The following is a 14125-nucleotide window of genomic DNA, read 5'->3' as shown; positions in this document are numbered from 1 at the left end:
TATTTCAATTATTAAACTGTTCTTATCTCAGCCCAGGAGTGTTTCTCACTCTTACTCCTCTAATTCTCTCCCCCATCCCATCGGGGTAGGGGGAGTGAGCGAGCGGCTGCGTGGTGCTTAGTTGCTGGCTGGGGCTAAACCACGACACCAGGCTTTGTTAATACTGTGTGACACTTTCAAACCTGAGAATTATTTTGAGAAAATGGCTTCTGACCTAAGCAATTAGTTAAAATGAAGCATGCAAAGGCTTCTTTAAATACACTCATGCATTTACATATAAATGGCCATGACTGGTATTGAACAGATTATCCGGTTCAAACTGCTCCAAAGTCTTTGCCCTTTCCTCCGGAAAATCCTTTGCACAATGCCTTCCTAATTTTATCTCTCCCTCATAATAATCTATAAAAATGTACTAAAAGCTTTAAACATAAACAGCTATTGTAAAAAGTGACCTATTATTCTTCCTGGAATGCAAGTAGTCTTTAAAATATGAGAACTCAAGGGTAAAGGTCCCAGAACCCTGGATATTGATGATGATGATGGATGAGTACTTTACCTAAAGAAGGATTCTGCATTGTCATAAAGTCTTGGTGTCAGCTTGAGAGAAGGATAATCAACAGCCAGTGGCTTCACACTAAACAAGGCCATTGCCAGTGCAACAAAGAGGACAGGCAGCAGCACATTTGACAGACTTCCTCTCCAGTCTCGCCTAGTGTGGTGAAACCTCTTCATCAGAAGGGCAACAATCTGTGTGAGACCAAGACAGGCTCCACGCATACTTGAGGCTCCGATAAATGAAATATCTGAGTGAGACAAAAAAAAAAACCCTTGTGACAAACAAGGAAAATAAAATTAAATTTTCATGTGCTACATTTTCAAATATAGAACATAATAGTCTTTTTTTGATAGAAAAAACAAAACTACATAAACCTACAATGTTCTCCTGGATGGAATACCATAATCCCCTCCAGTATAACTAATTAACTCTTCCTATAAGGGAAAACAGATATTCAGCTAACAGATTATCTCTATAGCTCCCCGTACACAGCTAAAGGAGTACTGAACACCTATTTTCCCATGGCCCTTGCACTGGTACAACCATTCCTTGCACATTGCCACCTTTGCTCCTAGACAGATGACTATGACAAACATGGTCTGTGTTAGCACTGAAGTCTTGATCCACCTTGACTGAAATCAGTGGCAACTTTTCCATAGGGATTTCAATGGGACGTCTTCAGAGTGTGTAATAGAGATGTGGATTCTCATAACAGCATTCCCTTCATTTCTCTGCTCATATGGGACTGATAACATTTTCTAATGTGGTAGTCAATGCAGTTTTCATAATCCCAGCTCATGGGCTGTCCCTCACATTCCTATGGGACTGCGTCCACAGCTTATTAACATCTCACCAATAGGACATTTTCCTGATAGACTCTCCCTTAATGTCATTTTATTGTTCTTTGTTAGACACTTGTGAATCACACCAATCACTTTGCCTCCGTTTTAGACCCTAATGCCTTCTAGGTATGTGCAGGCTATTACCAGCTTCCCTTACTTGTGGCCTTGCCAGTCTGAACATACTTCAGCTTCTTTTCTTCCTTATAGCGTAGTAGTGTCTGGTAGATTTACTGCCACAGGTGTTTACGCTGCAGCAAGAGTGAATAACCTGTTTATTGTAGTGCTCAAAGACATACTATATTTTATGACCCCTTGTAATTTGTCTCTGACTACCTTCCCTTCTATATATTGAGACCACTCTAAGCAGCATTTCCATGTTACATTTTAACAACTACTTGTACGGGAGCTTTCAAGTAAACTCAAATTAATTGTCCTTCAATTAGCACAGGTTTTTTTGGTTTATTGGAATTTTTAATCCCAGAAGAGAGAGCTGTGGGACAAATGGGGGGAAAAAATTATCAGAAAAAGAAGTTGAACTTCTGACAGAGTGGCCATTCAGCAAATCAGCTCAAATTCTGTACTCTACAACTGGACTGTGAACGATAAACTTATGATTTCTTATATTAAAAATTATGCGTATTTTGCCATGGAAAGTTATAATCAATCAAGTAGACACATTGTGGAAGATTGTGGCTTTTAGGCCTTGGGCCTACACAAGAGGAGGAAGTCAGGTGAGATAGGGCTTCATGGTGACACAGAATACCTCGTGTGGACTTCTCAAGGCTAAGGCTTCTGGAAAATAATAAATACCACATCCACCCCCAAGAAGAGCAAAAAGGAGGATCCAGGTAAATACAGGCTAATCATCCTTAATCCCTGGGAAGGTTACAGACCAAATCCTCCAGAAAACAACACCCACGATATGATAAACAAGAAATGACTGTGAATAGAAAACATGGACTTGGTAAGGTTGAACTGTGCCACCTGAGAGCTCACCGTGAGTACAGGACTGGTTTGGTGAATGAAGGAAGAGCAGTGGATGCTGTTTACTTTTACTTATCAGAGCCTGTGACATGGTCTCCCACAGTGTCCTTAGTGCAAATGGGGTGAGGAGGACTGCCAGGACTGCTGGCCGGACTGCCAGGCACCACACTGCAGGCTGTGAGCAGTGGTACCGGGTCCAGCCGAGGAACAGTTGGTTACTAGGGCTCGCTCTCAGGGTTGATGACGAGGAAAACACGGCCTAACAGTACTTGTTAGCACACAGATGTGTGCACACCTGCACCTGGAGGGGATGCACAGTTTGGAGGCATCTGCAGGTCAGGCACTGGGGAAGAGGAGAACGTCCTGGCAGCAGGAGCAGCTGTCCAGCAGCACCCAGGGACCCCACTGGCACCAGGGAGCAAAGTCTCTGCTCAGGGAAAGGACAGAAGCAACAGGCACCAGCTGGAACATGGGAAATTCTGACTTAATATAACAGGAAAAAAAAAAAATGTCCCTGTGAGGGTGACAAACAAAACTCAAAACCAGACTGGACAAGGCACTAAGTAACCTGCTCTTACTTGACCTGTTTGACCCACTCTTCCAACCTTAATATTCTCTGATTCTATCAGATTCCAATTAACTCTAAGTAATTAATTTTGGTTTTATTTCTGGAGAAAAAAAATTCCAGTATTTATCCTTTTAATTCCGCAACTGAATGACATTTCTTTTTTCCCCAGAAAATCCCACAGAACAGAAATTCTGTCTTTCAGCAGTTCTCATCACAGCCTTATCTTGCTAATTTGACAGCTAACACAAATGGGATTCAGGATTTTGAATCTCCGTGGAGAGAAAAAGTAGCTACAAAATTCAGATCCTGGTTCAGCATTCAAGTGCCCCAATCAAGAACGATTATATTTTGGGCTTGGAACCTGTTTCTTCTATAAATTGGACTAGTAGAAGACAATCTTAGTAAAAGAAGAAATTTTTCAAGCAAACTTCTTATGAACGTATTAAGCTCTTTGAATTATTACAGTAAGGCTTTTAATAGTTGACTCAATACAGAAATTGAGACACTTGGAAGCAGAACAATTTTCAAGGGATGAGTGTTTTTAGAATAAAATAGATCCTGTAAGTGTTTTGAGCTGAGCATCCCTGAAATTGCAAAATACACCATCTCTCATTTATCAAAGTAGAGAAATGCCAGAAAAGGAGCATAGAATGAGATATTTGCCATGGTCCCGGACCTCTTCACAGATTATAAGCATGAAATGTGAGTGAAAGATGCTTCAAAATATTTGCCCCTTTGGATCTCTGAAAGAGGACTATGACAGCTACTTTCTAGGGGCAGAAAGGGAAATCAAAGCTGCCATTCATTCTTTTTTCTTTATAAATGGAGCAGAGAGAAATGATAACAAATTAATTCAGATTGCAACAGGAAGAGAAACTGTCATCCTGAATAAAAATAATTGTCCATTTTGTCCAATATCCTGACTCTTACTCAATATTTCTAGTGCTGATACATCACAAGAAGATGCAATAAACCATTATATTAGAAGTATATGTTTGCTTCAGGCACTACTTCTTTTTAAAATGTTTTGTCTTTTCTAAAAAAGCATATGTTTATTATTTAAAATTCTCAATGAGAAAGGTGTCAAACGTCTTTCTGAATCATCTTAAATTTCAGTCTTTGTGACTTTGAATTCTGTTTTTCCCTTGTGTTTCAGGTAAAAACCAAAAATCTTGTTTATCTGTTGTGAAAGTATTCTATTTGCTGGTACTGGATATGCTCTTAAATCTTGCTTTAGGAGACAGGTTATATAAGTTTCCAATCTATCTTCTGCGTAAATAATCTCAACCTTTCAGTCTCCTCTTATAAAAAACTTTATAGTCCTAATCACCCTCACCACTTGCCTCAAGTCCCCTTATATTACCACTGTATCAGTCTCAAGATATATTGTATTCAACACGGCTGTCTATCAGATGTGGAAACACTACTGATTTATACAACAGCATTATGCATTCTTGTACTGATCTGCTTGTCTTCTTTATGCATCATACCATTTTGTCCGACTGCAGCCACACTGTGAAAAGTAGCCTTCATTGGGCTTTCCATAATTGACTCAATATGGTTTTCAAGATTCCCAAGGTATTAAATCACTCAAAAAAAACAAAGCACTAAATACCATTTCTGTGTACATTTGCCATTTAACTCTTCATGTTTCTTAACTCTACATGCACAGTCTAATTTAATTTTCTTTTAACTAGAACCTACAAAATTAATTTTTGCTTCATAAAGCTTGTAAGTAATTCACCACCTACATTTGGGATGTGTGTCAGGACACATAAAAGCAGCACACATTTATGAGAAAACAGTTTCTGATTACCACTGATAATCATAAAGGCTAGAAGACAAGACCAGCTGACCTCTCTGTTATGAAGTCAATTTTTATGCAGAAAGCTTATGGAAATATTCTCATTAATAATTTAGATCATAAAATTAAAAATCTGACCCAACTATTAGAGCTGTCTTGCTTGACTTACGATTGCAATTAACCACAAGAAGTGCAATTATGTTCACAATTAAGTTGTACTTCCCAACTCATCCAGACTCTCCTTTGTATTATGGAAAATATTTTTGCCACTTTCCAATTCATATAGCTAATACCAGGTACAGGAAACAGAGCGTAAGTCCTAAAACTGGGGAAATAATATTTTGAAAATCCTTACCTATAGACTGCTGTAGAATGAGGAGCAGAACCAAATATTGTAAGGGTCTCTACCTGGATATTAGATGGTCTTTTTCTCCCCTTTTTTGCATTTCTAGAAAATAATGTAATTCTAAACTTTTTTTTTTATGGCACAATAAAATAAGGAAAAATGGGCTATGCAATGGCTATGTTAACAGCCAGGAGTAGACACTTTCAATTCTGCATCTGTCATTTTGGCATTTAGACAAGTCATTTAGAGGAGGTCCAGATTTTGGGAAGATAATCCTAGAACTGAAATATCCTGGCAAAACAGTTGAGCTAGCTCACATGAAACTGGTTGCATTTGGAAGCAGTATATATTTATTAGCTTATCAGAAGTTCTGTGCCAACAAGTAGTTCTAGGCTGAGCTAGTGATCTGACATCGTTCTGCATTTCAGCATATGCCATACTGGCATAGAGTCAGTGCTAGCCCACCAATCTGTGCACAGTATTCCATTAGAAGGTATAAAAACGTCCTCCTTCTTCTTCTTATATATTTGTTTACTCATTATAAAAATAAATGTAATATTGGGGTTTTTTCCAGGAGGATTTTGAGGATTGATTTGCTTGTAGGGCATTTGAATAAAAGGCACTTTGACAGTGTGAGGTGTAAAGGGAATGCCTCTAATCTGTGTTTCATGCTATGACTGATTCTTGCTTATGTGTAATAGGGTCATGAGCTGTCTCCATACACAGCTGGCCACAAAAGTCTATATTTCGGGGGGAATTTCACAAGAAAAACTGCCTTCTGGCATTTTTAGATATAAATTCTCCTATTTCCTTCCTGAGTATCTTTCATTTTAAGCATTGTGAATATTTCTTCTAAAAAGTTGATTCAAATTGTTTTCATTTTAAGAATTTCCTGTCCAGAAAAGCAAAGCTTCAGTAAAACTTACAGTTCCTCCTCCCTCCCCCATACATACTGCTTAATCCAGTTAAGTAACATTTTTTGAAGGGAAAAGGGCTTTTTTTAATTAAAAATTCAGCTTTACATTCTGGGCCCCAGATTCCAGAATGGGATTCTGCATGGGCCTGAAGATCTTTGAGACAGAATAACAGAGATCTAGGTAACTGCAGAGTTCATCAGTAAAATTAACATATTTTAAAGCCAAATGTTGTGGTTTAGCCCCAGTCAGAAACCAAGCACCACACAGCTGCTTGCTCACCCTCCCCCCCGCAGTGGGATGGAAGAGAGAATCTGAAGAGCAAAAGTGAGAAAAATCATGGGTTGAGATAAGAACAGTTTAATAATTGAAATATAATAATAATAATAATAATAATAATAATAATAATAATAATGAACAACTGTAATGAAAAGGAAAACAAAGAGAGAGAGAGAGGCAAAACAAGTGATGCAACTGCTCACCACCTGCCAACCAATGCCTAGCCCATCCCTGAGCAACGATCGCTGCCCCCTGGCCAACTCCCCCCAGTTTATATACTGAGCATGACGTCATATGGTATGGAATAGCCCTTTGGTCAGTTTGGGTCAGCTGTCCTGGCTGTGCCCCCTCCCAGCTTCTTGTGCACCTGGCAGAGCATGGGAAGCTGAAAAAGTCCTTGACTTAGTGTTAAGCACCGCTTAGCAACAACTAAAACACCAGTGTGTTATAAGCATTACCCTCATACTAAATCCAAAACACAGCACTATGCCAGCTACTAGGAAGAAAACTAACTCTATCCCAGATGAAATCAGGAAACCAAAGAATTGGTGTCTGTCACTCCACACCTTGTGGAAAATCCCCTTCACAACTCGGATCTCCCAAGCCGTTTTCCTCAAGCCAGACAGTTGACTGATCAGAGGATTTTCTTCCTTTATCTAAGACATTCTTATTGTTCAAGATTCACATGTTTAATATTTTAGCACACTGAAGACGACTGAAAAGACAGCATGAAGTATGTAACTGATTCCTACTGGAAAATCAAGAAAGAACCAACATAACCAGAAAAATGTGCTAAATACTCTCACCAAAAGAACCCAACACCCAAACCCCACAACCCAAAAAACTGTCCCAAGAAATACTACCAGCAAACTTGTAAAGTAGTGTCTTTAAGCTCCTTATTTTTGCATTTCCAAGAGAAATGGGTGTGAACAAAAGTTCATTTGTAGGCAAGCTTAGGAAAAAAATGGGGCAAACTTCTATTTTAGGGCCACCCTCTATTTAGAAGAAATAAATTCTAAAGTCACGCCTAAATACAGCAGCTATGATCTACCCACAGCAATGTGTAAGAGGCTGAAGAACTGGTAGGCCACCATTGTACCTAAATCTCTTACAGGCAGCAACACTTCACAGTACCCTCACTCAACTGGTTAAAGAGGAGATACATCTGACCTTCACTGGCTAAACAAAAGACCCAGCCATGTAAAGTGCTTTTGTGCAGAAGAAAAAATGTAAAATATGCAGGAGTTAGAGGACAACAAGCCTTCATCCATAAAATAATTTTCTTTACTGTTTTCTTTCTTGCTGCATTGTTATCAAAAGAGTGACAGAAGTGCATCTAAACACCAACGTTTGATCCTGGACATCACTGCTTTCATCCAGGATTTTCATTCAGGTTTGTTGTAGGTGGTAAACACATTGTTACAGAGTCACATAAGGCACACAATTAAATGGCAATGCAAAATGCATTGCTAGCATCCACCAGAGAAAAGGAAAGAAACAGGACAGAGATATAGCAGGTTTTTTGTCCCCTTCCTTCCCGTTCTTTTGTTTTAGTTTTTCACAAAGCAGTATGACATAATCTGAAAAAATGTATACGGCAACACAAAACACATGTCAATTTGTTAACAAATAAATAAGCTGCAGTCTTTTGTTGTTGTTGTTGGGAGAGGAGGAACAGCTAAAATGAGGAATTTTCCAGTCACGCTTTCACATGAACTATGACTGATACAAATACTTTAAGCACCAATCTAAAATACTTCATTCCTCTTGCACACTGATGCACCTTAACCCTACCTTCCATGGGATAGCTTTGGGGTGGATAACTAGCGAACTGAGAAATAATTAAAACCAAGACTAATTTTTGGGTACTGAATAACCTAACTGAATAGAATCCACTACAGGAATCAAAATAATGAACTGAGTAGAATGCATTATCTAGCAGGGCTAAGCAGTTAGAGGTGAAAATGTGGAATCAAAGCTTCAACACTGCAGACATCTCTGCAGCAAATGACTACCCCAAAAAGATTGATTCCTGCCCCCCAACCTCTTCAACTTTTGTACAGATTACTAAGTGAACTTGAACAGAGTCCATCCGAATCTACCTCTTCCTACAGCAGTTCAGCATCAGAGTATGCTGCTGCAAAGATCTACAAAATAGTCAGAACAGGAGATTTTTACTGTAAGAAAGAATCTGATTCGCGGTGTTTACTCATTCTTTCCAGACATACCATAGCCTCATCCACATTACGAATATCATCCTTCAATTTCAAAAACTTGCATTTTTTTCAGTTAGAACATACTGTTACCTGTATTATACTGACAAATAGGTGACCACCATTGAAAGCAAGCCAAATATTTCTTAGCAATTATACAAATTAGATAAAAAATTAAAAATTAGATCCCAATTTTCCCTTCCTTTACATCTTCACAGGCATCCATGGCTATTTATAGTAGACATTATAATTCTATCATATGAAGTATTAATTTAGGTATCTGTAATGCCCATACAAGATACGAAGGTAAGCCAGCCTCTTGAATTCACATATAACTAATACTGAAATACATATAGCATTTCCTGACTGCTTGAACCTTCTATTTAATGCAAGAATACCCAGCCTCATACCACTGCAAAAATCCATTAAGCTTTCTTATCACTCATATCAAAATAACAGAAAATCCTCTAAAAGTATAAATGCCACACCAGGCAACAGCACCTCATGTGTGGTAATAGATAAGAATTTTAGAACAGATGTGCATCAGAGCCACTCTCTATTTTAAGGGTAAATTTGGGGAAGCAAACCAGCCAAAATGGCATTTAGCAAGTAAATATGGTAGGTAGAGTCAGTGAACTGAGACCTCTGCTTTTAATTTATGGACCTGATTTATAATCTTACCTTCCGAAACCTATTTGTCTGTTTTATCTACTCATTGCATTCAGCCTTAAAACTAGACTGCAAGCTGTCAAAGGTAGTGAGAATCTGGGGGGGTTTTATCCTTACTATTAGTCCATAAGGTGTCTGGAACAACAGGGCTTGACTTTAGATTGGGCTTCCAAGGCACCACCGCTAGTATAATAAACAATAATAGCCACCACAACGGTTAGGAAAAAACCAACACCCTAGTTGCTGCTGAAGTGTTAGCTGATGTCAAAACACCACTTGTTGGTTTTACTATATGAAAATGGGTAGGCATGTAGCCATAATAGAAGCTCGACTGAGTATGTATTTATTTTTGAATGTAGCACTTTTAGTGAATGGTACAAGCACCTATTCCAGTTATAAAAGCCCTGTCATAACTTTCAATTAAGGGAATTAATTTTCTAGTACAAAATAGCTGGTTTTCTTCCCTTCTCTAGTCAGAAGCAGACAAACAGTGCACAAGCATAAAGAAATGGGAAATGATGGTGCTGCCTTCCTACCCATTACCCTACAAATCCCAAAGGGAACCAAAAAGTTTTGTTACACTGACAGCCAAGCTGATTTGATGAATGGCCACCTAAACTGCTCTGGTCCTGATAGAAGAGGAAGACACATTGCTGAATGCACTGTTCCCATAATTCATAAATATAGGGTTTCATTTCATTCTACAGCTGTGACTTTCAGTACCTAATACAATCTCTGTTGTTATATTTCCATGTTTTCTTCCACTTTGCCTTGATTTATATCTCTTCCCTACGTTCTAGTTGGGGTTGCTGCCAGCCTAAACTGTACTGAAAAAGAAGGTGGAACTAAGCACCAAGTATTTTGTAGCTTTGTGTTGCAAACTCTACCATGGCCAGAGTACCTTCATCATGATGAGATGGCCATATTCTTTGGAAACAAATAAAAGACAAATATTCATCCAGGTGGACACAATCCTATCATGTCCTGAAAAGGAAAATTGCTGTAATTTGGGGAGCCCTAATTCTCTGCTTCTGAGTTTCTGCATTATTAACTTGTAACATTAACAAGTATGCTAATTTCAATTTCCAGGAGATAATTTTCCAAATAAATATGCTTTTATTGTAGTACTATCTCCCCTGCAGTGATGCACCTGCAAAGAATTGCTGCATGGATGAGGGGAAAAGAGGAGGGGACAAGAGGAGGAACAATTGAAAAACAGGCAGAGAATGGTGGCTACAAAATGGGAGCCTATTTGCACCTTTTGTCTGTATTCTTTAAAAGTACAAAAACATTGGAGAAGTACAGTCTGCCAAAAAAAATTCCCAACAGATTTTTTGCGTGTGTGTGTGTGTGTGTGTGTATATCTCTCTCACACTTGGCAGAGAGAAAGAATACATTTTTACATACACAGGCCAACATCCATCAGAAATTTCTTCTGCACTAGAATATACCCTCTTATTACAATAAGAAGCACACTTTTTGAGACTGGTTCCTTTTCTTTGTAAAAGTGTAAAGCAGTACTCAGAAAACTATTAGAATTCAACCCACTGAATTCAACCTGTAGACTCAGGTTACATTTCAAGACTGAATCTAGTGTAGACAACAGGGCTACAACCCACAGTGTTTTTGCTGTGTTTAGTGAAGATGTGGTGAAAGAGCAGGACAGCAATACAATCTGAGTTTCTCTCTACCACAGCACTTAATATTAAAGTGTGAGATTTAATGCTAAATATATTAGCATTTTCAAACTAGACAGATTAAATGTAGCAAGGGTCAAAGGAACTATATATTCATACACCAGGTGTTCTCAAGTACTTCCCACTGGTAACTTGCTTCCCAGAAAGGAGAATTCTAAATTGCAGCTGTCCAGTTTTGTACTGCAGATGACTTTTGTTATGCAGCTGCTCAGTTAGCAGTGAGCGGCCTTTGGAGGCACTGTATAAAGCACTCTGGAACAAGCCTGAGAAAACTCAGGCAATAAATGGAGCAAACCTCTTCAGCAGGACCAAGATTTCAGCCTGATAGACAAGGACATTCTTAGTCACTTTAACTTTTACAATTTGTGCAAGTATTAGCTTAATATGAACAAAGTACTTGGTCTAAAATATTACATCTTCCATAATCAAGAATATTTTTAGACACTATCTCTACTGGAGTTATTCTATTAACAATAAAATCATATCAGGGTTTGTGCAGGGAAACAATTCAAAACTGAAGGATGGCTGAGTTCTGCAGGAAGCATGTTTTATTCAGACCCACAGGTATAGCAAACAATTGAAAAATGTATTTGATGAATAATCTATTTCCTCAGGCATTCTGGTATCTCATAAATAGTGGTATTAAACAACTACAAGGATCTTGATTAACAGAACCAACTGTTCCATTTTTTTCTTATGCCTCCAATGAATACGGTAACCTAGATAAACTGCAAAAATAGATCAAGAGACAAATAGAAAGAGAAAAAATTATATGGGTAAAAATTTCCACCTATACAGAAGTCCAACACCAGCTCTACATATCATGAAGTCCCACTTATGTATTTCAAGTGAGGAATTAACTGGCAACACTTGTAAAATACAGATTTTATCAAGGTGTCACCTTGTGACCTATATGAGTTTATTGCATGAACAGCTAGCAAAAAGAAGTACAGTCCTAAGTGCTGGCTTCTCGGCATACTGCCTTTCATACTGCATCTACTTTGGATGTTTTCCCTGTAATTCTTAAAACAGCTTTTTGTTAGCTTTGAGAAATGAAAACCTTGTAGTCCTGCAGAATGTTTCTAGTATCAAGAAAACAGATGTGTGACTACTGATAATGTCTTTGTGGGCTTTTGTAACACAAAAGAACTGTTTTATTGACAGAGCAGAGACAACAATTTCACCAAAGGAGATACTTTTTGAGAAGGTACTGGACACATGAAAATCTAGTTTCCTGTGGAAGTATCAACCTCAAATACAGCCTTGTTAGCACAACTAAGATGTGTACCACACCTTCTACATATGTACGGTATTTACTCATTAGGTGAAGCAAGACGTTAAGAAGACTCCATGAAGCCCTTTCCCCAAGCAATGTTCCATTTCAGAATGAAAAATAAGTATACTTAGTCTTGATAAGCATTTCTTCAATAAATTGACCATTTATATTAAATTACTTACACAACTGAAGTCAAAGTATCTGTATTTGCTGGTGCAACAGCACTGACAAAGCAAAGTTACGTCTTAAAATATTTGTGTGCATGTGTGTACATACACATACACTATCTTCATCTACAGAAATATAGAAATATATATACACAGGGGCACACCTGGAAAAAACCAAAATCTATAAAATGTATACCCCACCTTTAAGCTAAAGCAAGGCAAAGAACCTACAGAATTTACTTTGTAAAACAGAAAGACTAGCTATTAACAACAAATATTTTCTGACACCATATGTGTGACAGTATTAATTATCTAGGAGTCAAAATGTCCTCCAACAAATAGGCCCCATGTTATGAGGGAGATAAATAATCAGTTCATCTCAAATGTGAGAAATAAATGCTATCTTTGGAAAACTCCTACTACTGAGCAACAGAAAAAGCATAAGCCAAAAAAGATTTCACTATTTCAGCTAGGAAGAAAATATTACTACAGGTGTAACAAAAGCCACATCAGTGTTATACCAGGCAACCCATCATTGCTGTTACATCAGGCAACCCATTGTTGTTTAATTTTCAGTTGCTTTTCAGATAACAGATGATCACATAATCCATATACTGAATACAGATTTTTGAAGATGCTGCAAATGTGAAAAAAGTGGAATTCCTCCAAAAAGTGCAATCAGGTCATTCTCAAAAGCAATAAATGAACAATAAATGAATACTGTCTGCCACATATGGCTTATCCTCTGAGGAAGAGTTCTACTTCTCTTTTTTTTTTTTTTTTTTTTTTTTTTTGTAAAAATTACTTAGGAATCATTACAACATGAAATGGAAAACAAGCAGTCCTGCAGAATGAAGAACAAGACTCCTGAATATTTCATTAAAACACAAGATTTTAACAATACCATAAAAGATCATAAAGGCTGTCAATATCTTTTCTCTGTCTGCAGCTGTTGTAATAGCCTCAGCAAAATATAGGAACTAAAAGAAAATAAGAGGAAATCCTGGAGTGCAAAGGAAAGGTTGGAGAAAGAGAGACAGAAGGGAGCACTAGCAAGTCTGAGGGAAAACAGAGCCTGTATGAAGAAATATACCGTCAAGAAGGAATCGAAGAAGGGTTTACAGGCAAGACATAAGAGCTACACATCTGAGATGATTTGATCACCTGGTTTTCAAGATGTTAAGGAAGTTCGCATTCTAACAATTACCTTTGGATAAAGAAAGCATTCCTTGTGTACCCACAACTATATGTATCCTTTGTCCTTCAGCTCAAAGAAATATCTGAGCATAGGGGGTGAGCTTCCAAGCTATTTCATTTCTGAAACATGCACTACTAATAACTAACATGACAAACAATCTAGATTATGACAAAGGCAAGGCAGCAGGTTGTTTGAAAGAGCAGCTTCAAAATATTCTCATACATCCACATCAGGTAGCAAGAGCTGAGAGATGTTAATATGAAATACAATTTTCTGTTTAGAAGTCAGTTGAGATATGTAGAAACTCAATATATAGTCATCACCATAAAAAGTTAATTGCATATCAGTTCTGGTGACCCACAACTTCAAAAAAAGTCTTTGTGATGATTCAGTTTCTTCTAGGCAGGATAGAAAAGGCATAATCTCTTCCATCATAAGATGGAGTGATGCAACAACTTTCCTCATTCATTTTCAATTAGTTAGAAACTAGAAATACTCAGTAAACTTCAGACCACAGTCTGAAGTCTGGATCTATATCTATAGCACAACACATTTTTTCAAACATACCTTTCAGTCTAAATGAGATTCGTACGTTTTAATACCAAAAATACC

The 14125-nt window shown here is 37.8% G+C and overlaps 1 protein-coding gene across 1 annotated transcript in view; it reads right to left on the bottom strand.

Moving 5' to 3' along the window:
- The window catches only part of ABCA13 (ATP binding cassette subfamily A member 13), a 208996-nt gene that overhangs the window by 82219 nt on the left and 112652 nt on the right, over positions 1-14125 (bottom strand). The window contains 1 exon segment of the mRNA XM_075705757.1: positions 557-803. Coding sequence (XP_075561872.1) covers positions 557-803 — 247 coding nt within the window.

This window comes from Pelecanus crispus, chromosome 2, assembly GCF_030463565.1.
Source record: "Pelecanus crispus isolate bPelCri1 chromosome 2, bPelCri1.pri, whole genome shotgun sequence".
Classification (NCBI taxonomy): domain Eukaryota; kingdom Metazoa; phylum Chordata; class Aves; order Pelecaniformes; family Pelecanidae; genus Pelecanus; species Pelecanus crispus.
This window is presented reverse-complemented; position numbering and strand designations above follow the sequence as displayed.